This window comes from Metopolophium dirhodum, chromosome 3, assembly GCF_019925205.1.
Source record: "Metopolophium dirhodum isolate CAU chromosome 3, ASM1992520v1, whole genome shotgun sequence".
Taxonomy (NCBI): Eukaryota; Metazoa; Arthropoda; class Insecta; order Hemiptera; family Aphididae; genus Metopolophium; species Metopolophium dirhodum.
This window is the reverse complement of record NC_083562.1, coordinates 28,420,323-28,448,304: the sequence shown is the minus strand read 5'-3', so window position 1 is coordinate 28,448,304 and position 27,982 is coordinate 28,420,323. Positions and strand designations below refer to the sequence as shown.

The 27,982-nt window shown below is 26.6% G+C and overlaps 1 protein-coding gene across 1 annotated transcript in view; it reads right to left on the bottom strand.

Moving 5' to 3' along the window:
- Nucleotides 1-218: 218 nt before the first annotated feature.
- Nucleotides 219-27,982, bottom strand: part of LOC132940736 (protein dimmed-like) — a 44,376-nt gene continuing 16,612 nt past the window's right edge. Inside the window, exons 2-4 of the mRNA XM_061008465.1 lie at nt 11,335-11,468; nt 11,075-11,248; nt 219-3,620 (exon numbers count right to left, since the gene is read on the bottom strand). Of these exons, the coding sequence (XP_060864448.1) occupies nt 3,324-3,620; nt 11,075-11,248; nt 11,335-11,466 (603 nt within the window). The 5' untranslated portion in view covers nt 11,467-11,468 and the 3' untranslated portion in view covers nt 219-3,323. The remainder of the gene's footprint in view (nt 3,621-11,074; nt 11,249-11,334; nt 11,469-27,982) is intronic.

The window sequence follows — 27,982 nt, the reverse complement described above, 5'->3', positions numbered from 1 at the left end:
ATATAATATATGATGGTTTACACTTCATGTCATGGGTCATTTTATTAAAAAGTATATACTAAAATATCTGCATGGTAATGAATACTTACCAATATTTTTCATTGGATAATTATATATTAGGTAAGTATAATGTATATGCTGCAGTACCTTGTACCTTTAATTCTATAATACATAATTAAAAGTAGGAGATATAAAATGAATACGATTTTTTTTGTGTTCAACAAAAATATAATATTTATTTGACTATATAGGAATAATATTGCGAACAATATATTTATTTAAATTATATTTGATTTATTACATAATACCAACACTATAATAAGTATAAATTATTCCACAATAAAGTAGGATACATCGTGGTTATAACGTACATTTTTATAATTAGTACACCCACTACATAATAAGAGTTTAAAAGTTGAAACCAGCTCTCAGCTGTGTATGAACACCTAGTTATTAATAACATAGAAAATAAATAGGTACATAAAAAGTATAAATTTACATTTGATAAAAAAAAACGTTAATTTTACTTAATGAAAGTTTTCATAGTATATAATCAACATTTTTATGTAATAGATAATAATATTGGACTGTTATTAATTAGGCGATGGGCAGGAGTTTCTAAAGATATATATTTTTTAAGCATGCTCGTCATCTATTTAATTTATATCAAGCAAAATGTATTAAACGCATTTCAAATATTCATAAATATGATTTAACTAAATCATTCTTTAATAATATTGACACTTCTAGAAAAAGAATTAAAAAAGATTAATTTTATTCGGTATTTGTCTAAATTAAAATAAATTAGTATATAGGACGTAGCCACGTAGGTAGTATACAATATTTCGATTTACATGTATAATAATTGTTGATTAATTTATTAATATTAATAATAATAATAGATTTATTGATTTGTTTATAAGGCTTATCATATTTTACATATTCTTAGAAAAAATTTTATTTTTATTGACTTTTGCTAACAATAAATTATACCACATTAAATATGTTAGCATCACTATGTTTTATGTAACTTATGTAAGATAAAGACAGTTAACATAATATGTATGGCTGTTAAAAATAAACAGTTTTGAAGCTAAATGTTATTCTAAGTAATAAAATATGTGTAATAAAAGCTTTCATCATACATAGACTAGTAGCCAGTAGGTATATATGAGTTAGGTACCTTGTATTATATAGGTACCCTTATGGATTTATGTTGTTGCAAACAGTGCATTGCACTAGGACCCCGTTGACTTGGAATAGCACCTCCGACATTATGTATATCGAATGTATCATAAACGGCATAAACATAATAGCATATCGTACCGCGCGCAGATGATGATCATGTTTTAGAGCTGTAGTAATATTTAAATGATAATTTGGACAGCTAAAGATTTATTTTAAATATCTGTACGTCATAATTAATAATACATTTGTTTTTTAATAAAATTAAGTAAGAATCCTAATAGCATGTTTTTAAGGGGCCCCAAATTGTTATTTTACACCTGGGACCCCCAGGACCTAGAGTTCAAAATCCGGCATGGGTCTTATAAATAATAAAGGTATTATACAAGATATTGACTTAAGCAATGTGTATATGTTATAAGTGTTTTAAAGTATTATTTATAAATCAATAAAATTAAATATTAGTTAACTAATAACTATTTACTGACATATTGCAGTTTATCTGTATTATTTGTCATCTAATATAAATAATACAATAATTATATAAACACGCTTGTATAATAGTTGTATGGACGTATGGTTTAAACATAATACAATTTACATTAATGGGATGTTAGCGCACCATTTGTTTTCTCTCTCTGGCCCACGCGCAACATAGACAAAACGCATTTACGCAGAATCATTTTTTCTATATTTTTAAGTTATCTTAGAGTAAAATCACCCATCACAAAAAATATAGAGAATAATATTTTTGAGGGAATGACATATCGATTTGTCTAAATATTGTCTCAAAACAATTTAGATATAATTTAAATTTACAACATTTTTTGTTTATTTTGAAAGTCGAATACAAAGTCAAATAACAATAAAATATAAAATCGATATGTCATTCCTTCAAAAATAATATTCTCTATCTTTTTTGTAATGGATGATTTTACTCTAAGATTACTAAAAAACATAGAAAAAGTGATTCTTCGTAAATGAGTTTTGTCTATGTTACGCGTGGGCCAGAGAGAGAAAAAAAATAGTGCGCTGACGTCCTCTTAAGATAAAATATGTCTAAAAAATAAACACATTATACTGTTACTCATTATTTATTATAAATTATAATATATAATTATATTTTATGTTCAAGCCATTCAGGCTCTCACAAAGACGTACTTTCAGCAAGGTTCTATAGGGCTCTATTCTTCTTTGAGATAAATAAATTAATAACAATAATATTTTATTAGTGTTTGTGAAATTTTATTTTTTTATATAATTTCAGTTGTGACGTGTTATTTTAAGGATATGGGGTACCTATATATAATACATATAGAGAGATAGAGAGAGCCAGAGTAAAATCAATGAGGATTTTATTATTTATTTGAGCAGCTTGAAATCCATTACTATTTTTTTAAAGGGTAAAATCATGATAAACACGCACATATAATCACATTTTTGCTAGTTGCCATATAATGTCTCACAGTTTGATGAATACATCAAATATGGGTAAGGCGAACAAAATTACATTTTTCGCCTCGTATCACATACGATAAAATATTATTGTTATATTATTTCATGTAAAGATCATAACTGTATTGCATACAGATATTAAGTCACATAGACCGTCAGAAATTAATGTAATATAAATATAGTATACTTATATATTACCTACTATAAATATGAATCCAAAAATAATGCCATTTTATACGTTTTACTTAAACTTATAATATTTTTTTTTCTATACCTAAAATATAGTATATTAATAATAATAATAGTTATAAATAGTTTAGTGTGTATTGGTGTTTCGGTTTTTTTACTGGCTAGAAAACTAGATACTGATTGATAACCTTTTGTGTAAAAAGCTATGGTCAATTTGGACATCTATAATATGTATCTATAGGTAGGTACGTTATTTTTAATGTTTTAATTTTGTAACTTTTACGTTAATGAAAACGTATTCGTGTATAAAGGTATCTATGACATGACGGAAACAGAGAAAGCTGACTTGAATTTAGTCAAACATTTTTTAATAATATTTTAACGTATAGGATAAGGAAATAATAAGATGGAAGTATGGTTGGTGGTGGTTGCGATGGATTTGCGGTTGTGATGGTGGCGACTGGCGGCCACGGAGGCGGCTGCTTCGTCTTCGATTAAGAAAGATCCATTGATTCATCTGAGTTTTGTAACGCTAATTGTAGCCGTCTGTCGATTTCGGCAGCCGCCGCTGTTGCCGCCGCTATAGACGATGACGGTCCGGTGTTTGTGGCGTCTGAGGACACAGCCGCACCACCAGATCCTTCCTGCGAGTCCTTGAATGGATCCAGTTCACCTCTCATTTCACATATGATCTTGGTCAGGGCGATGATGTAGTTTTTGGCCAACGTGAGCGTTTCGATTTTTGATAGCCGCCGGTCCTTCTTGACGTGTGGTATCACCTCCCTAAGCGACTGTAAACGACATAATAATGGTTAAATATACAATAGTATTATAGGACTATAGGAGTTAAAAATACATAGCCATAATTTTTTTATAAGCATTTAAAGTTCGAATTTTGACGAAATTTAAAAAATTGATAATTTACAAATTATTTAGTAGTTAAAAATTTATAAAATGTTCAACTCTTATAGCTAACGTTTAAAAATTTAAAACCAAGTTCCACGTAAATAGGTTAAATATAAATTACTTTATTCACAATAATAATATCAAAATATATACCTAGTAATATCAATATATCATAGGCTGACAGTCTTCGCTCAGAATCGTTTTTCTTATACAATGATAGTATTATACCATTGAACTCAAATTTAACTCCATCCATTTCAGTGACCCACTTGTAACCTACTGCACAGCAGAGCGACACCCACTTGCCCACCTTATTTTTGTTATTTAACTTTGTGCTGTACTAAGGATAATAAGTCCATAATAATGGGTTTGTAATTATAATATATGGAGGCTGTGGTGATTTGATCATTTTACTGATTAATAATATTCTATATCAACATTAATAATTTGTAAAAATGATCAAAGTATAATACTAGATCAAATATTATATTTATTTTATATTCTTGTAAAACTTTTTTCATGTCAAATTTTGAATTAGGTACATCTACATTTGTAAAATAATAATCCACTAAATAATTTACAGTAAAACTGAGGGTTCTCATTTGAAAAAAAAAATGGTTTTAGAGTATATTTGAAAAATCCAAAAAATAGAATTTGAATAAATTCATTATCAAAGGGAAAAATGGGGGGAGCATTCTTGTTGAAAACCCTGACGAAAACAAACTATTTCTTATACATTTCATGGTTATGTCGAGTAACTTGAATCCGTGGAACTATCTTCTGATATCTTGTTCTTGTATGATAATATTGATAATCATATTCGATAGTGATTTCTTAATTTGGTTGAGATATTAACCTCACGACCTAAGATCATAATATAGTATATGATCTAAGCTCACGACAATATTTTTAATTCGTTTTATTTAAAGGGCCTGTCGCACCTATGTCATCATACTTGTTTTGTTACGGTCCGGCGTGGATGCCGGAACCAGAAATTATTATATTCCACTTCCGTTTACAGCTACACCGCTTGAAAATGTAATTTAATAATTTCTACAATTATAATCAAATGTCTTCCAAACTACATGCACCATCTATAATACATGATTCCGATCAAAATACCATCACAAACGTACGGGGATTATTGTATTGGTTTATGAGCATAATACTGATCTTGCTAGATTCATATTTTATAACTAATACTAATACGATTTTGGAATAGATATATTAATATATGCAACTGATATAACTATTAACAACATGGCACGATTTCGTTTTGGAAATTAAAAAAAATTGCATATTGGTGTATATAGATTGGTATATTCATCGATCTAAAATACATAGTTTTATAAGTACCTATGTTACGATACCTTCTATTAGGTACTTCACACAAATAGGTACACAATGCGATTCCAAGTGAACTGTTTTTATTCCTCCAAAAGTTAAAAACGCCAGCGTTTACGTACAATTGGATATACGATGTATCTATATGTTCAGTGACTCGACTAAATGTTATTATTATTTCGTTTACGATAAATGAGTTTTTTTTGTTAGGTTTATCTACGTTTTTCAAATTAAACGCCATCTTGTCACTAAATAACAATTGATTTTAATCGCCGCTGGGGAGCAATGAACGGAAGCGTACGAAAACAAGAGTCGTTAAAAATGTTAAAATGTGAAATGTGAAAATTGTGTTCGATTTCAGGATTTATATAAATGTTTAAATGTATTATAATAATATATTATATTAATATAATATGTTAGGGTAGGTACCTATATTATATAAACATATTAAAATAAAAAATTATCTTATCCATTGTTAGCACCGATTGTTATCATCGAATATCGATATTGTAAATTATTTACTTAAATCAATGATGGGAAAGTAAAAAAAATAACTTGAGCTATTGTAATTAGAAAATCAAATAATACTAGATAAGTTAAAAAGTCAAATAAATTAACTTTTTTAACTATTAGGTTAAAGCTTCATTTTTTTGCTTCAACTATATTTATTTGTTCATATACCCACCACTCACCAGTGTGTACTATGTATCAAATGCCATGTCATCAAGTACCGATAAATATGAGACAACAACGACTACGTATCACGAAACATTTTTACTCATGAGTAAACTGCAGTTTTATTTGTACAATTGTACTTGTTTTAAGTTTATACTTTATAGCGCAAATTACTTATTATATATTTTGAAAAATATATTTTCTGTTAATTTGATATTATAATAATTGATACCTATATAATAAAAACATAGTATTATTCAATTTATTATTGTTATTGTTATAGAAAGTAGCATACATAGGGTTAACATTCGTTCTAAATATTTTTGAGATTCTGAGCGAAGCGCTGAATGTATTGATTTTACAATGATGTGTGTTTTTTTTTTTAAATTTTTTTTGTGTTTGTTATCACCTTTTAAGACAGTAAAGGTGCTTGGATTTTCTTCAACAGTAACTTTTCTGATGGGAAAGTGAATCTAGTTGGTACTTTGGGGGTCAAAAGTATAAATATCAAGTAGTTTTCAAAAGTGACATGAAAAACAAAAGAAAAATTAAGGAATAACCGAAATTTTTACGCAAAATCTGTTTTTGAGAAAAATCGATTTTGGGTTTTGGTGTAACTCTAAAACAAATGACCGTAGGTACTTGCAATTTTGACTGAACGTTTATATTAGCTTTTTCTATACACCATAACATTTTCCAAATATTTTGACTTATTTTGAGCTATTTACGGACATTTTCAGTTTCCATTTTTTTAGTTTTTTTTTCTACAAATATCAATAAAATTTTATTTATTGGGTAAAAAAGCTTGAAAAATTAAAACAAGGCTCCTACTATATTTTAACAATGACATTTGAAAAATATTAAAAATCCTTAGTCACAGTTTTTATTTATAAGCATTTAAAGTTCAAATATTAACAAAATACACAAAAATCACGAAAATAAGCAAATTATTTTGAGTTGAGAATTCATAAAAATTTTTCTTTTTCAATCTAAGATTTGAAAATGTAATACAAGATTATCCATAGTTTATCTACCTTTATCAAAAAATGTCCACAAGAAAGTCAAATTAAATTTTTATGAGCGTTTGAAATTCATATTTTTACATCATTTGATATTCACTCGATTTCTCGTGTAACGATTTTTTTATTTTGTTGTAATTAAAAAACGTATGACTGTAGATACTTGAACATTTCACTGAATGTTTATATTAGTATTTTCTATACACGATAAAATTTTGAAAATAATTTGATTATTTTTGAGCTGTTTACGGACATTGTCTGTTCTCAATTTTTTTTTTTTTTTTCAATAAATATCAATAAAATTTTATTTGTTGGGTAGAAAAGCGTGAAAATTGTATGCAAGGCTCCTGATATATGGTTACAATAGCAGTTGAAAAATATTGAAAATACATAGGCACAATTTTTTTTTATAAGCATTTAAAATTCAAATTTTGACAAAATTTATCAAATTTAAAATGTAATAATTATTTTGTAGTTAAAAATTTATAAAATGTTCAACTTTTGTAGCTAAGGATTGTAAATGTAAAACAAGGTTCCACGTAAATAAGTAAATATATAAATTACTTTATTCACAATAATATCATCAAATATACTTAGTAATATCATATTATGACCGTTTTCGCTCAGAATCGTTTTTCTTATACAATGATATTTTATCATTGAATTTAAATTTAACACCATCCATTACAGTGACCTACTTGTAACCTACTGTACAGCAGAGCGACATCCACTTATCCACCTTTTTAATCTTGGGTCACATTTGATATTATCAAAGTATTAAAAACATCATGAACTGTAATTACAGCATTAAAAACCTATAAAGCGACGACTGCAACACAACAAATAACATATTATGTACTTGTGTATAATAATATAATATGATATATCATAATGAATGTATGATACTCTAATCTTATTTAATTTTTCACTGGCCTCTAAACTATTAAATTCAAATGAATTATACCATTACGATCGTTATCATATTCTAACATATTATAATAGGTATGTTGTATATTTTATATCTTCTTATAATTTTTCGCCTTACGCTCCCAACTATATGGAACCGGCCTCCTTGCTCTTCCCCTCTATAGGAGTTATATTTTATATAATATCGTGTTTTATTGTTATTTAAACTAAATAACAATAAAAAAAAAATTAAGTTACTAATATTTGTTATGTTTTCTTTTACAGTGACCACGAAATACTAAAACAGCTGCAAGTATAAATCTTTAATCTCATAAAACTTATTATGGCAACTATTAAAAAATTATATCCATGAATACTTTTATATTATGAATTATGAGTTATGACGTATTAAACGTAACTTTTGAGCGTTAAATTGTTAATTAAATAATAATGATCACTGGATTGTATCATTAACGACCTAATTTATAACAAAACGGAAAAACAATAGAAATATAATTTGGGTATGATAAATAACTAGAAATATATTTTACACTTGTTTTATTTTTGTGACGTAATAATAAGTCATATTTTTTAAAAAGATATTGTATATGTCTTAATGTCATAAGTCATAACTTAAGTCTTGAAGTATACCTTTTATATATATTTTTTATTTGATTCCTTATAATTCCTTATTGTCATTTTTATTTATTACTAAATTACATAATTGAGAATTAATTTTAAATACTATAATTTACATAAGCTGTATTAATGAAACTTAAAATTAAATTAAATAGTTACCTAGGTAATAAGACATTTTTTTTACTTATGATAACTTAATTGGTATACCTACCTACTGTATACATACGATATACCTATACAATTATATTACATGTTCATCCACTAATAATTTAATATTTTGAACAAGAATACAGGCTTTGACTTATTAATTTGGCGTTATATTATTTTTCGTTTAAATTTAGTAATTTATTTTATGCAAAACGTGTTTTATTGTTTTATAACTTAAATGGATTATACATAACGGTTAACACACTAAAAAATGACAATGTTTTTTTATTTTATACTGTGCAATTTGTAATTTGCATAAAGGTTAAAAGGTACCTATAAATATTGCTGTTTGAAAAAAACCGTTATGCATCCTCACACGGGAGCTAAAAGCAAATGTACTCTAATCTCCACCTCTCTGGGGCGTTGGCGTTATTCACTGGTCCATCGACTACAACTCCGATACAACGTTTTAGCGTAATTAAAAGATAGGCTACAGAATCCTTATTTTTTTCGCCCTCTTGATGTATATATTAGTTTATGTAGTATGTACACACACACACACATACACATACACACACACACACATACACACACATATATATATATAACAATTTAATTTTCCCATGTTACTATAGTAACTGGTGAAGTGTATAACCGTTTATCTCGTCCTCTGCGTGGCACATAAACAAATCATCGTTATGCCTGTAACCCTACGCTCCCAACATCGATGCACTTCAAGTTTAAACAAACAGTTCTTCTTCGTTTTTATACTAAAAGCCTTCCGAAACAATCGCTTCACTTGAACTGCTACTTTGAGCATATTATATCCATACCCAAGTAATATTATAATAATCACGTAGTATCAGCAATGTTTAAGTCGCCGCACAACACATTTCGCACTATTCTACACGCGGATCTTTTCACTTTGTTCAAGCTAATACTTATTGCTATAATCACCATCATATTATACATTCTACATATTACTACATTATTGTTATATTGTGATATTCACGTGAAAAACGGAATCCCGGCTACTATTCACAGTGCGTGTACAGAACATTTTCTACACTGTTTTCAATGTTTTCAGTCGGTTGCCATTGTGTATTATTAGGTATAATATATATATATTTATTTTAAATATACATATACCTACCCTATATCGTATGACATGCTGAAATGTAATGGCGCAGAAGTGTACTTGATGAATATATTATCATCTTGAGTTATGCTACTCAGTTCTCGTGAATATCCAATATGTGGTACCTATGCATTGGGTAGGTTTTTTATGTTATACGCGCGTAGGAAGTTTGTAGATAGTGCCCTCATGATAATACTGTATTCCTGTCCTGTGTTAAGTTTCTTACTTACACTCAGGTCAATTGTGTTATAAAATAATATGTAGGATTTGATTGTCAAAACTCTTCTGAACGTATTTTATTTCGGTTCTATGTGAATAATAATAATGTACGTATGAAATTATATTTATATTAGCGGGACGATTAGTGAAATGAATCAAATTTTGGTGGGGTGATCCCACTGATCAGGTTATACTCTATATTATTGAATTTTGCGAATACCAATCTCATGCACCATTGCACATTAATTACAACCGTACGAATTCAAGTATTGTTTCATGTTGCCATGTTGGTTGAAATGTGTTCAGTTAATTAAAACTAAAAATTAAGTAAAAAAAAAACTAATTTATGTTATTTCTGATTAAATTATTAGTTAGCTATTATAAATAAACATTTAATTAAGATTTGTAGGGAAAAACATATTTATACAAGTTTAAACATTGTCATTGGCTTAATAATAAGACGTATTTTTCAAAAAGATATTGAATTTTTAATTGTATATTTCTAAATTATTAATAGTGTCTAGTCAAAGTATACAAATCATATTGAAAATAATATATTATAATTTATATAATATACCTACATGTAATTTCCTGACACCCCCCCCCCCCCCCCCCATAAATACCATGTTTACTATACGCTTTTTATTACACATATAATATATTATAATTTATAAAAATATAATATACTTGTATGCTTTTAGAATTTTCAGCCAAAAATAAACAATTACATGAACTTACAATATCAAATCAATGAAATATGATGATATCGTAATATTATGTTTAAAGCCTTAAAAACTAGAAATACATTTTATGAAGTTAATAACAATTTATATGTACTTATACTCGTGTTAATATATTTTTCTTTCTTAATTTTATAATTTTATATGTCATATTCAATATAGTAATGCCTTTGCCCTTCGTAATCAACTATAACAGTGTAATCCTTATTTAATCGCACACTTTTTAATACCTACATAATTATTGTTACAAAATTAGAGCAATTTAAATGATTTAAAATGTATAACTTTAATTTTGAATAAACCTGGACTACATTTTCTACATTTATATTTATAATATTCATATCCGGTCATCTAATATTTTCCGAATTATAAATAAGGTATGAATTACCTAATAAAAAAATAATAACTTAATTGTTTCTTGATAATAGCTTGTGTTGCTCTAAAATAAAATATATAACCTTAGGATGTAATTAACATAAACCTATACTTTATTCATTAAAATATCAGTGTACCTGAAAGGCATCATTGATGCTGTGCATTCGCAGTCTTTCCCTCTCGTTGCTTTCTAGTCTCCGGACGTTCTTGTCTTTGCCACTGGATTTGCGCTTCCTCCGGTTACCGGATCTAATTGCTCCGCTACCGTTCCGACCTTGTCCGTCCGACCCGGTGCACGTATCATCGCTGATCTGCCATAGATCAATTCTACTAAATATTCTTTATAGCGTAAACACAGAAATATATTCGATGTGCGATTTAAAAAAAATTAACTTACCGACGATGAGTCGGTAAGTTCGAGTTCCCGTTGACAGGACGTTCTTGAGGACTTGCGACACGTCATCCCTGCCGTCATTATGCTGCTCCCAAAGTTCGTTTCCTCGACATTGTTCCGTGAATCTGAACGCATTTCTGTCGCAAAACATTTGATTTACAATTTTAATAATCACTATACTCTGCAAGCACGTCAATGGGTATTTGGAATGCATACTACATTATGTACCTATGTACCTTCTATGTTCTTATCGGATAAACAATAAGGTTGAGTATAGATATAGAAAAAGAATAAATATTAAGTTATTTTATCACTAAAAACTTTAAAGTATCAACAAATCCGGGTAATACACTTTGCTGTATAGTAGGTTTCGAAGGTACTGTAAATGTAGCCGTGTAGGTCATCTGGTCATAGTATACCTACTTAATTTTAATTCAATGATGAACCATCGCATATTAAAACAGTTTTAAATAGAGAAACAGGCTCTATTGAGAAGGATATAATCTATATTTTATTTATATAACTATGAGTAATTACTGATAATTTTTTTTTTATTAAAATAGGGATTACCTATAGTATGCCAAACAAATTATTTTTGAAATGTGGATAAGTAATTTAAATTTAGACTAAAATATATTTTGAACATTTCATTGCGTATAAAAAACAATAATTTCCGTAATTTCGTTATATATAGTAAAAAGTTTCAAGTCCATTAATATTAATATGTTTTAAACTATAACATATATACTGAATCACTAAAAAAGTTGAAGAAAAATTAGTTATTTTTCGTTTTTATAACGAAATTATTCTTTTTATTATTAATTTTTCTATAAAAAAATTTGTTTTCAAACTTTTACAAAAAATGTACATACACTTGACGCAAATTTTTTTTTAACTCAAGTAAAAATATTTAAGAGGAATCTTGTTTTTTGTTCTAAAGTCATAAGTATTAAAATTAAAATTGTATGCATTTTTACTATGAAATAATTTGCAAATTTAAGGTTGGAAAATATAAAACAATAAAATCCCTCATACGTATTTCATTCTGAGCGGAGCAATGAATGTACCTATATTAATTTTACAATGATTTGTGCTTCTTTTTATTTTGTGCGTGTTTCGTCACCGCTTTTGGGCAGTAAAAATCTTTTGAATTTCAACCTCAACATCTTATCTTATGAGAAAGTGAATAATCTATACTATCTAGTTTGTACTTTCGAAAAGGAGGTCAAAAGTAAAAAAATTCACAATAGTTTTAAAAAGAGTCAGGAAAAACAGTAATAAAATAGAAGGGAAAATGGAGATTTTTACCCAAGGCCAGTTTTTGACGAATTTTGTTTGATTTTTGGTGTAAATAATGAAATACTTAATGCTGTAAAAAACGACAATAGATACTTGACATTTTCACCGAATTTTAATATTAGAGATTTATACAACATGTAATTTTAAAAATATTTTGACTGTTTTTGAGTCATTTATAGACGAAGAAAATTTCGATTGTTTTAATTATTTTCAATAAAAAAATTTTCGCTCGGTTAAAAAAATTGAAAATGTTATACAAGGTTCCTTATATAAGTTGAAAATATTAAAAATACACGATATTTTTTAAAAAGCATTTTAAGTTAAAATGTGACTAAATTCATCAAAACCAAAAATTTTTGAAAAATATTTTGTTGCTAAAAATTTATAAAATGTTCAATTTTTATATTTAAGGTTGAAAATTTAAAACAAGATTTGCATTGCATATCGTAACCAAAAAATCTAAATAAAATATAAGCACAGTTTTTTTTTTTATAGATATTGTATAAGTTAAAATTTGGACGAAATTAGATATTAGGTACACACACATACACACACACACACACACACACACACACACACACACACACACATCATTGTAAATCCAAAATCAATGGATCACAGTAAATTGAATAGACCAAGATAAAATTATATACCTATAGTATGAAATTAAGCTAATACAAAGATATACACTTGACTAAGACTCAACGAAGTCGAGTTATTTTAATTTCACTTTAACCTTAGAATATATTTTAGTAGGTAATAATTTAATTTTCTATTCAGATATAGTACCTAATTGTAAATTGGGTATTAACTATTAGCATTTACCATTTTGTGTTTATTTATTTCAATTTATTTGTCCTGATTATATTGTAAACGCTTGTTTGAATTTTTTTAACAAATCAATATTGTATTAGCATTTATAATGTATCATGAGAATTTTCTCGTTTTACTTGAAAAGAAATACATAATAATATCTGTATTAAATTTATAATATTTTAATAGAAAAATTTAAATTTAAAAACAAACCTACGTTATAAGAAAAGTATTATTATTATATCTGCGGCACCATGATTAAAATAATTGCGTTCTTTAATTATTATATAAAAATTGTATGTATTTGTCATTCTAAGATAATCAGATGATTAAAATATGAAATGCATTTTGCGCATTACACTTATTGATCTATAGTTTATACAATCTTCCGCAGCCGGAACCATTAGTTATATTTGAATAAATCTTGGTTAGGTAAAGCAAATAATACGATAAAAAAAAGGAAATAAAAAAATTAATAAAAATAACAAATACCTATATTTTAAAATGTTGTTAAATACATAATTTAACTTTAGAAAGTTACAATATGAATATAATATTAATGATATTATTATGTCAATATGTCACATGTCACCACATCGAACGCCACTAGAGATAATTTTTTTTATTACATTCAGACTGAATGATCCAGGATATTCTCCATAGTAATATATAAAGCCTATACAACAATACGCGAGTACACTAAAGGTTTTAATTGACGTCGTTATTTTGTTTTCACGTTTTAAATCCAGTAGGTAGTCTGTTTTCCTTACGAGTTTGTTTTTACATTATAATCAGTTTATACAACGCTACATAATTAGTTTAACTCGCCACTCGGTATAGCCATTTGGTTCTTTTGTGTTTGTTTTTAGGGAAAAAAATTCCTTTGACATCTAATGTAAAATGATATTATACAATCAACGAATGATGTAGATGTAAAACTTTTTCATCTTTTATGGTATTATATTCGGATATTTTTATTTTTAGTGACTTTAAAAGAAGTACGTGCTAGCGCTAACGTGCAATATTTTGGTAGCTGCATACTTAGTTAGTACAAAATTATATTTTACATTGTATTTGTATGTAGGTTCATTACAAACGTGTAACATGTTTATTACTATAATTTATTAGTTATTTGTGTGGTAGATATATACGTTCTCAATACTATTCCGAACCTTCCACGACATAATAATCGAATATATTACTTCATCATTTTATAGCAATTATTTATCTATAACATAGTGAACCTATATTATATTATAGTAAAGTATTTTTTTATCACAGCTGTGAGCTTATAGTTATAATAAAAGGAGCACAGCTGCTATGCGAAGTTAAAATGAAATTGGGTAGGCAGCCAGAAGACGTGAATAATTATAATTGTTACTATAAAAGACATTTCATTAAACTAAAATTCTGTGGTAGAAATAATGAGATGTCACATACAAAGTCGATAATTTTATTTCAAATTCAGTGCCGAGAGAGGAAACAAGAATAGATTTATTTATTTAATAGTTTTATTAAAAAGTAGTTTTTTGTTTATGGCTTCTTTAAAATTAATAATTATTGAAAATGTATTTGATAAGTTTTTTTTTGTAAGCTGTTCAAACGATAAACGACAAATATAGGTTTACATAATAATATGCTACACAGTTCTTTTCAGAAATAATCTTCAAATGTGATGATAGTTTTCCAGATCTTGGTATCTTGCATAAAATATATGAAAGGCAATGTGTGTAAAGTTGTAGTTTAAAGACTCAAAAACTATTGAACCGATTTTGATGAAAAATTCAAAAGATACCTGAAAAGTTTAGAGAGTAATCTTAACTACATATAGTAAGAAACAAAACTTTTTATTTTTATTTTTGTTGATTACAGGCCATAGAAACTATATATACTATAATATTATATGAATTTGAAAACTTAAAATCTATAATATATTTGACACATGAGAAACTAAGCCAAAAATGTTTATTAGGTTTTATTTTTGTGAAACACTATATAATAGTACCACAGTCTATTTTACGAATTATTCGGAGGTATAACTTGTTTAACTTATTTATTTATTGAATTAGTTTGGAAAATTTACCAATTGAGATTTGAATAATATTATAATAATTATAGTGTAAAGGCGATTTGATTTTGGTTTTTGAAAATAATTAGTTCAATCTGCTATATTACTAATAGAAAAATAAATGATGTAGGTATAGCAATATAAATATTTAATTAGAATCTTTTTTCGTATACAATGATTTATCATTTAATTAAAATTAAACACATCAGTGACCAACTAATGAAGAAAAACTTCCACGGTTTTTTGTTTTGTTTTTTTAAAAAATAAATATTTTTAAACAGTTTGAATTCCATTAGTATTGGGTGTAACAACAATGAAGAAAGACAGTTTTTCACAATGGCTTTTAACGATGGAGAAATTATATTAATGTTATATAGTTAGGCTAAAAGATTTTTATCTAAAATTATATTTTGCTATCATTTTAGACATAAGCCCTTATAACTATATGAGTTTATGTCAATTTCTTGTAATGGCCAATTATAATATAAAACAATATAGGTAAATGGCGGAAATCGTAATCGTACTAGTTCTCATCGCTAAATTATACTTTTAAATTTCAGTAGGTACTCAAATTGTATTTAAATATATACAAATAGATACAAATTTTTGTTATTTAAATGTTTGAAAAAATACTCATGATTGATATTACTCTACCTATAGTAAATTATTAAAATAACAATAATTACATTTGAGATATAACAAATATTATATTTAATAACAACTACTCGACAATACGTATTTTGATTTATTTATTAATTCGATAAATATATCAATCCCCATGATTAAATAGTATTTAGTCAACACTTAACCAACTGCTGTATTTGGAAATGTAAGTGTCATATTATGTCAATTCAACACAGTGCTATGAAAAGTTTGCTTTTATAATACTGTGTTTATTAGGAGTTTATGTATTTTAGACTTCAATACGGCACATTATGATTGTTATACCCGTATAATATTGTTATAATTTATATTAACATACATTTATCAGCTTGTTGCTTGTAATATATAACAATATGTTCAATTAACATTCGATATTTGTAATATATATGCGATATAAATATATATATTGTATATCATTATTCGCTCGTAGGTACATGTATTATTTCAAGTTTATAAACATAAACTGTTTTATGTTTATGATGGATAATCAAATACATTATGTAGCAATATGTTAATATGTTATATAATACATGAATATCTAACATTCAAAATCGAACAGGGTGTAAAATATATACATTATGCACTAAGTGACTGTACCGCGAGTCTGATGCAAGGTGCAATATTGTGCAGCAGCAGCACTAACCTCTCTTTGCTTGTCACAGTACAACGACCGTGTTGTTGCTTAGTCTAATTTACTAATTTAGTCTAAAAACAAATGATACAAATAAATAAGTAGAGAGCTGAAATTCTGTCACTTTTCTCGCTTTTTGTCACTTTTTTTAGGTTTAATTACTTTTTGTCACTATATTTCGAAAACTGTCACTTTTCTCGCTTATAGCCATTTATTATAATGTTTCGAGACAGGAACCGAAATTAATCATGTAATTTTTAAAATTCTGTTTATTTAATTTTACCCACGAACTGAGATATATAATATACTATATCTTAGTCCGTGATTTTACCATATAATAGGTTTAGAGAATGTCCATTCTGATTTCACCTATTCTGTGGTTGATGTAGAGATAATAAAAAAAAGGTTTGCTGGTAATATTGTATAACCATTGAATTTTTCAACAATCATACTAGAATTTTATGAATTATTATGAAATTTTAAGTATTTTTTTTGTATTAAATTTAAATGATTTAATAATATCTGCAAACCTACAGATACAAAAAAAATACTTAAAATTTCAAAATAATTCATAAAATTCTAGTATGATTGTTGAAAAATTCAATAATTTTAATCGAAACTTTGACTCGTTGCCATTTAGTCAATTTTGATTTTAGAGTTATGGTAAAAAGGACCAAATCGACTTAAAAAAAATCGGTCTATCCGAATTTGGTATTCAAAACACCTGTTGCCATTTAAAAAAAAATGCAAGTTGTATTGCGCATGCGCACACGGAAAGATCAAAAAATGTAAAAATCATCAAGAAATGTGTACTTATGTATTCCCTATCCTCTCCCGAAAACCGCATATTAATCCGATGTCACTGGACAGAATTATTTAGTGTTACCTTTAAAAAGAATCACACTGTATTATCATGACTAGTTGTAATCTTCTCTAATAAAAATCTTTATATTTTGTTATTAAAGCTTTAAGTGGTTTTTATGCTGTTAAAATTTCCAATTTGTCTACTAGTAATGTTTTTTTTTTTTTGTTATTGGAGTGTATCAAATTAAATCATATTTTTATCCGATTATGAGAAAGCATACAGTTTAGATGCGTGGCTCTTAAAAAAGGATTCTTGTAATAATAACAGTTCGACATGCGGGCAAAAGCATTCAAATACACAGTTTTTTTGCATTACTTGAGCTTATTTAAATAGTCACTTTTAGTCACCTATAAAAAAAACTATTGGTCACTTTTTCACATTTTTATTTATTTTTTTTGAGTTGCCGCCCTGTCTGTGAGTATAATATTTACTGTGGACTAAAGGCGGAGTTCATGATGCAATAATACAATTTACATATATTATGATATATTGACATGGATACTAAGTGTTAAAATACATAGATATTACAGGATTTTTAAAAATAATTATTCAAGTGTTTATAAATTGTATAGTCATAAATGTTAAAATGGTAATCCCTATACTTGGCAAAATCCGTATTCAGCCATAAAAACTGATTTGTTTATACATACTTTAATAATAAATAATTATGAATAAAATAAAAAAATATGAAAAAAATATCACTATCAAAAATAATTATATTGCGTATTAGATCTCATGTTTTGGCCTCAATAAATTATTTCGAGAGAGTATTTATGTAATTATTAATTTAAAATTACCTACAATTTGTTACTTGTCGGCAACGTGGCAATCTGAAAAGTGTTGGAGCAATATTTTAAAGCAAGTTGCCAATAAAATAATTAAAATGCATTATAGCAGTAATTATATAGACATATTATAGTATTATAGGTATATAATTGTATAAATGTATTGTGTATTGTCTTACTCGTAGGTATCTATGTTATTACTTATTTATTGGACGAAATTATATTTTATTTACTTTTGTAATAGGTACTGGTACACTTCTTAATTTTGTTTTGTGTATCATGATACATCATAAATAATAATCATATAATATTATAGTATAATGTCTGAGCCGCAACTCTACAAAAAGTAAATATTTCATCTGAAGTCCTAAACAATGATAAATTAATGTAATTTTGTATTTGCAGAATTTATTTATTTCTTTAAAAAAGTGATTACCTTAAAACCAATGTTCACCAATTTTGAGAAAAACTTACAAGGGCACAGCTTTAATACACATACAGCTATAGCTCAACTGACATCGCGACATTGCGGATATAGCATTTTTTTTAAAATTGCATCGTTAATCATAGCCGGCAGAGTTGAGTATAGTATATTTTTTGATAAAATGCTGCATATTATCACTTTTAAAAAGCTAAGCTTTTAATAAGGTTTAAATCGCACAAACATATACAACTATTTTATATAAATTGTGAAAAATTAAATATTTTAATTGAATATTAAAAATAATATAATATGTTGGTACCAAGGTACCTATAGAAATAATTGGGTAGGTACACCACCTAATACTATATCTATGAGTATTAGTATATATATTTTACACGAAAAAACTTTTTATTGCAAATTATTACTTTTAATTTTTTAATCACAACGTAATGTAAAATTATAAATAGGTAGTAAAAAAATAATTTTTGATTAAGTAAATAAATAAGTATTTTCAATTTTGGTATATGTTCTACGATTTATACTCATAACAGTCATAACTTTATTGTAATTGGAATAATACATTTTTATATTGGCCAAAGATTCGTTTTGATTTTGTAAGTTATAATAGAGGACACTTCTTATCAATTTGTAATTGTTTCATTGAAATACCAAATGTACAACTTTACCGTATTTTCTTTTGGCTGTTAGACCGACCCAACATGAGTGTAATGTATAGTCAGCTATAGTCAGGTTTCGAAAAAAAGACTGGTAAAACGCTCCGCTGTATAGTAGGTTTCGAATTACGTCGTCATTGAATAGGTGCATTACCGCTACTGTATAATGTGTTCCATTTGAATTAAACAATAAATCATTGTCTACAGATATATTATATCAATAAATAAGTGACCGATTTTAACACATTTCGTCAAAATATTAAATTCAAACGCTCATTAAAATAATTTTTATTCTTGTATGAAAAACTTATTGAAAATCTTATACCTATTATATTTTCAAACTTAAGGTAACAATATTGTGAGTATGTAATTTCAATATTTTTAAATTACTGTAATTATTTATTTAGGTTGAAGATCAGAGCTTTTTACTCTTTAAAAAGTGTCTCAAGACACAAAACAAATTCATAAATAAAAAACACACTTCATTGTAATACCAATACATTAATCGCCATCTGCTCAGATCATAAAATATTAAAAATATGAGCATTTCTATACAGCCATAAGATATGGAAAAGGAAACCGAATGCTACACCACAGCAATACAAATACACTTATACACAATATTCTCATCTTTCAGATAACATGTCAATATATTATATTTACTTAATAATATTGATTCGGAGCCAATCATCTGTGAAAATCGATCCTATGAAAAACATATATGCTTTATTATAACATAATAAATCGATGTGAGGCGTCCTGCCGTCCTCTCATAATCACAAATAATAATAAAAAAATAGAAAAATAATTTTCAATATTGTTTATTTCAATTAATTAATTCTTTACAACTAACAGCTTTCATTACTCAGTGGTTGGTCAATTGGTAATTAATTTAATTGTTTTCCATACAGCGTTGTGACTAATATCGAACCATATAAATTAATCAAATGTGTATCATATATTTTACTGTAGGGAGTTTTTTTTTTAAATTTATTGTCCTCTAGACCTCATGGGGGTTTCGGGGGAAATTGATTGAAACATGCAATACGGAAAATTCAGTCGAAGGACGACGATCGGAAGACGTCGGTCGCCATGACAACAGAACTTTCGGGTACACAATCGCCATACATACATATATATAGTATACATACATATATATATATAGTATACATACATATATATAATATATATATAGTATACATATATATTGTATTTATATACATGTATGCGCCATGCACCAGTAAGAGGTAAAATAAACAACTAAAAAACGGACTCTAATGCGGAATATCATCGGTATTACACATTGCCCACCGTATACCTACAGGAAAACAAATTTTCTATCACGGCATTCACTATTAAGTCTAAATCCGACGAGAACTTTTCAACCTACTTAACGGCCGGGCCATGACTGAGACTATTTGTCAAACTGTCACACGTTTCTCTTTTATCCAATATATTTGCTTTGTAAAAAATCATTTATATTATATACTCTATTTCTAAATCTTCATTCCATGCGAATCTTCTTTTTATTGCACGTATTAGTATATACCTACCTATATATTATATATATTATAATAGTATAAGTTCTTCCTATATATGAGCAATAATTCCCTATACAATTTATTCGGAAATTCTATACAAATACAACTGATGGAAAATTGCACTTATATTTTTCTCTGTAATATTTACAAACACAGTTGTAAGTAATATGTGTCTGTAATTTTCTGCATATTAGCATATTAGAAAAATAACGTACTAATGATTTTATATGTTTTATATCCTGTACCTACTTAGCAATATTGGCCATTCAGTTGTATATAAATGGATTACACGTTCTTTATTCAGCTTCAGCATCAGAATGCTTTATGCCAAATTTCGCATTTTAGGAACATAATGCATAGCATCAAATTTAATAAATTAATTACACCGCGCACCATTTTATCATAAATCATGGGTTTCAAACTCATCGTACCATAAAAAATCTTGATGAATTAATTTGTGTTATATTGTGTTTTATTTGTGTTAATAATATATTAATCATATTTTGAGAGCATACGAATATTTATACTAATATGGTAACATAGCATACATATAATTATTATTTAGTCTTCTAGACATCAATTTATTATTTTTTTTTTTACAGAAATACCGTAATAGTCTGAGATTTTAAAAATAACGAAATATTTGTTCGATTGTCTTACATAAATGCACGTTTTTCTGAACGTTTTTTACTATTTTTTATAATATGTTTTTAAAACAATAGCCATCATTTTATAATATCAAATGTCCAATGCAGGTAACTATATATTTTGTAAAAGCCTGACTAAACATATTTTTAAAATATGTCATTTTCAAAACCAATGTTCTTGAAATTATATATAAAAAAAAAAATGACCACGGATAATGACTTATGGAAATATAATCATAAAAAGTAGGATTAGAAAATGATAATTTATAAGACGTAAATAAGATTTTAAAAAAAAAATGTTATTTTATACTATTTTAAATGTTTTATTAAATGTAAATTAAATTGTACTCGCCTATGGTAAAGCATGTTTATACGTTTTCACAGTACTACATGAGCCGAGGTGGCTATTCTATTTAAAACAAATATTTATTAAACACGTACCCACACTGCTATAGGTACATAGGTATATTATATTATGATATTATTTACTCATTGAATCGTAGGGTACAGTAGCTGTGTTTCATTGTCTTCACATAAATATACATACATTTATTAATATACCTACAATAATGTACATTTGAATATTTGATGTACAAAATAAAATAACTTATCAGCTGTTAACCTATGATAGAAATTCGCTAGACTAAACCGGTTTAAAATTATCCCACATTATCCCGCACCGGGATAATGAACCACGTAAATGATATGGTCCAAACATCCCGCGGTGCATTATTTTTCACACCGGTTTTGTCAAGCGAATTTCTACATGGTATGATTATGTGTTGAGCACATTTATGCAGAGATTATTTTCATACGCTGTGTAATATTACAAATACATAAAAAATGATGAATTATAAAGCTAGGAAGGTACCTCTATTAATTATTGGCACGTATAACGTTTTTGTCATCGTTTTAGTACATAATGTTCACAATTTATTTAAGTTATTTAACATTTATTCATATAGAATATATATATATATATATATAGGTATTGAAAATGTGTTAACCCTGATGAACCCTGATGAAACTTGATGGGTATATGCGTGTTCTGCATTACAGATGCCTAATAGATATCTTCACAGCACGTTGTACATGTATACTATATCATGTAGGTGAAACGGAGTATTGATGTGTACTTGTTGTTAAATGTACATATAAATGGCCTACTGTCTAAATATGAAACATATGATGTGTTTCAAAGTATGTGTCGATTTAAATTTTAAACATAATTTAACAGTTGTTCAAACGTATATAGAAAAAAATATGCAATGCATTGAGAAAATTTGAAAACTGGTATAGGTACATTGCTGTTGCATTACGTTGGAACTAAAAATTGAAACCATTCGAGTTATAGATATAAATATAATACATTTGTTCCTAACCCTAACCAAGTAAAATAATTCTATTTATCCAAGTCCGTGTATTTGTATACATTGTACATATTATTATACTACATCATATATAATATAATATAATGTGCTCGTGTACGGAATGGTGTAATCTATACTTTTACATCGAACCAAAATATATTAAGTTGTAATGATTTTCTATTGTATAAAAACAGGTATTTTTCATTTATGTATTGAGAACTTTATACAACTAAGGCATATATATCATACATATATAGAAACTATGAGTAAATCCCTCTTGTTGATATTTAATTGTGTATAGAGTCTTTATGCTTTTAATAAATATAACATTTCAGTAATTCCCCATCACTCTCTCTCGCTATTTTTTTTTCATATTTCTTAAAATTATTAGATAGGATAGAATATATTTCCCCGAGGAAATCCATTTGATGACAAAAATACTCTGTACTTGACAAAATAAAAGTATTATTTATTAACTACACACGTATATCTCATATGAGGTTTTTTTTCTATTAAATTGTATAATTCCTCCATCAAGCACAGTGAGACAATCTACAACAATAATTATGTTGAAAATTGTGAACATAACTTAATTGACCTATTAATAATAATATATTATATTATATTACCTATAGGCAATGATATAGGACATAGAAAAGTGACTGAGAGTAAGTAACGGCCGCAGCCACTAGTTCCCGGATGGGTGACCACCCGTGTTCGTAGTACGCAATAACCTTGCCACACATATACGGTTTTACAACTGTACCAACCGTTCCAACCTTACCGCACCTACCCTACCAACCTAAGCCTTAATAGTTAATCCAATAAAAATAAATAAATAAATAAAAAAACATTCAGTTTTTACTTAACAAAATATAAAATAAATTATGTCAAGAGTACTTATAGTTTATGTAAAATACTAAATATAATATAGGCACACAAGTTATGAGATAAATAAATTTCCTTATTTATTTAATAAGTACGTATTCATTCAATTAAACATTTAATTTATTTTTTAGTTCTTAGTGTAAAATACTAAGTAATTAAAAATAATAATTATTCAATTTTTCAATATCGTAAATAATTGTTATTCAAATAATCCACTAATATTTGTATTAAAAAATAAATAAGTGTTTAATGAGTTGTGTAAAATGATTATATTATTAAATTAATAAATTGAGTAGGTAGCTTAGTAATTTGATAGGTACACAGTACCTATACTTTGAAAACTTCGTGTTTGCCGTTTTTAAATTAATTAACCGATTCATTCAACGATTCAACCATATACCCGCAATCCCACGTGTATTTCGTGATTCGTTTTTTTTAACCTTCCGCTGTTTGTATTTTTTTTCGTGTATGGGTATAGTACTATAGAGTGTGATCAAATTGCAATAATATCATATAACAACATTAAAGGTAGTTTTAAAAACTACAGTATGACTGCATATGAGCGAACAATATAATATTTTATTTATTATGATATTTCCTAGTTTTTATTTGATTAGTTACTCTCTCTATAGTATATAATAAGCTACATATTATATTATATTTTACGTATCTATAATATTATAAGTTTGGGTGGGAATGTAATGCCCTTTAAAACTTTAAAATAATCCCCTTAAAAATGCTTTAATGCACTAAAAAAATGCAATTAGAATTGTTTTTATTTTATTTTTAATAAATTTAATATAAATTTTAAATTTCAGCATTTTAAATGGAATAATTGAAACTAAATGCACGTGTGTTACAAATTGTTGAAAAATATTTCCAAAAATATAATTTTAGACGCTATTTATTTTATTATTAGTATTATTTAACTCTCGACTGCTATCATAATGTTTTATATTATAATTTGCGATGCACCGTGTGCACTGGTTTCAAAACAGCCCAATTTTACTTAAGTATATAGTTTATTTTTTCAGCATCACTGATAATTTTAGGATAATATTCAAATGATATTAATTTAACTTATCAGCTACCGTTTAATTATAACAATATAAAATATCCTAGACTGATTCTCTGCTCAGAATTGTTTTTCATATACAATGATATTATAATATTTATATGATTAAATTCAAATTTAACGCACCATACATTACAGTGATTCACTTGTAACCTACCGTACAACAGAGTGACACCCACTTACCTGTTTTTTTTTGTTTTGTTTTTTTTTTTCGAATATGATCGAATACCTACAATAATTATAGAGTAGATACCTAATTAATGTAAATAACAAAATTAAAAAATATATACAATGACAAAAATACTAGATATCCTTAGTGACTACATGTTAGTACATTGTACTGTTATATTACATTGAACGCTGATCTCATCAGTAAGTAATGTATATAATATTATTTAATTATTAAGAAATATTAAGAACAATAAATTCTTCCCAACTATAAAAATAAAATTAAAAACTACATCATAAAAGGAAATCAATGTTTAGTATAAAATGATTCCCCAAAGTAGTTATGTGGGTAGCTAAAAAAAAGTTTTGAAAAACTGTATTAGCTCTTATCGAAGTCTAAAAATGATTTATAAAACGCAATAAAAAATGACTTATGCTATAAGTATACATTTTTTCTCTATTGTTTAATTATAAAAAACTCTTTTTCTACGCCTTAGGTATAAAAAATTATATTATATAATATTATTTATGATTTAATATTATTATATAAAAAATGTTAAGAAATATTCCTAATAAAAAGGTGGAACTATAAAATCCCGTCAATGTATAAGAAAGTTTTTATTTTATTATTCATTGCAAGTTTATAAGCTCGAACGCGAGTAATTATAAACACATACATAATAGTTAACTATTATATTTATATACAATATTAGTATATTTATAAGCCATCATTAAAATATGAAATGTAAATTGAATTTGAAAAAGGTGTATAAGTGGATGTCGCTCTGCTGTACAGTAGGTTACAAGTGGGTCCCTGTAATGGATGGTGTTAAATTTGAATTCAATGATATAATATCATTGTATAAGAAAAACAATTCTGAGCGAAAACGGTCAGTCAGCCCATGATATTACCAAGTATATTTGATGATATTATTGTGAATAAAGTAATTTATATATAACCTATTTCCGTGGAGCCTTGTTTTAAATTTTCAATCCTTAGCCATAAAAGTTAAACATTTTATACATTTTTAACTACAAAATAGTTAATAAATTATAAATTTGATAAATGTAGTCAAAATTTGAGCTTTAAATGCTTATAAAAAAAAACTGTGACTAAGGATTTTTAATTTTTTTCATCTGCCTTTGAAACAATAACCTAGGAGCCTTCTTTTAAATTGTCAAGCTTTTTTACTCAACAGTTAAAATTTTATTGATATTTATAGAAAAAAAAACTAAAAAAAATGGAAATTGACAATGTCCGTAAACAGCTCAAAATAAGTCAAAATATTTGGAAAATGTTATGGTGTATAGGAAATTCAATTATAAACATTCAGTCAAAATGTCATGTACCTTCATGATCTTCTCAAAAACAGATTTTTCGTAAAAATTCCTGTTTTTCCTTAATTTTTCTTTTGTTTTTCATGTCACACGAAAACTACTGGGAAATTTTTACTTTTGACCCTCCAAAGTACCAACTAGATTCACTTTCCTATCAGAAAAATTACTGTTGAAGAAAATCCAAGCACTTTTACTGTCCTAAAAGGTGATGACAGACACAAAAATAAAAAAAAAACACACATCATTGTAAAATCAATACACTCATCGCTTCGCTCAGAATCTAAAACTGAATAGATTTCATAAGAAAATAAATATTCCTAACGCAAATTTAATATAATATGCTTAAAATAACTAGGTAGTACTTAGCTATTTAAATTACCTATTAAAATATTTGAATTTGTAACAGTTTAGTAGTATAAGTACAACTAAATATAAAAAAAAAAGTGGGTAAGTTGATGTTGCTCTGCTGTACAGTAAGTTACAAGTGGGCACTGGAATGGATGGTGTTAAATTTGAATTCAATGATATAATATAATTGTATATGGAAAACGATTCTGAGCGAAGACGGTTAGTCAGCCTATGATGTTAGGTACACCAAAAACCAAAATCGATTTTGATTAAAAATGCCTGTTCCTTAATTTTTCTTTTGTTTTTCACTGCACTATTGAAAATTACAGGGAAGTTTTTACTTTTGACCCTACAAAGTACCGACTATATTCACTTTCCTATCATAAAAGATACTGTTGAAGAAAATCTAAGCACTTTTACTGTCCTAAAAGGCGAGGACAGACACAAAAAAAAACACACATCATTGTAAAATCAATACATTCATCGCTCCACTCAGAATAATTTATTTACAATATAAATGCAAAATATAGTTTTAATAACAAATTAGAACAACTTTAAATTTATTTTAATTAAAAACGCGCATAATACATGTACAAGTAGAACTATAATTTATTCCAGAATCTTAAAAACTTCGATTGTAAAATCCAATACTTACAGTTTTACTTATGTATTTAATTTAAATTTGTTATTATGGATCTATTTACGTTTACAACACGTTAAAAAAACATTTATAATTCCTACACTTTTTTATACCTGCTGATATCGACTTATTTCACGGTGTAATCATAAAAAAAAAAAACAAGTCCAGTAAAATACCATTTGAATGTGCATATCACGCAAGTTTAGTCATAAACTTTTTAGTTTTATTGTAAATACAAAAGTATAAAAATATAATAATAATATAAAAAAACTGATGTTTTGGTGATTTGCATCAAACTTTCGTTGGTACCTAATTAATTTTATTACGAAAACATTTTATTTTACAAATTACCTACCTCATAAATCATGATCAATTGATAATAATAATAATAATCTATAATGTTATGCAGGTTTA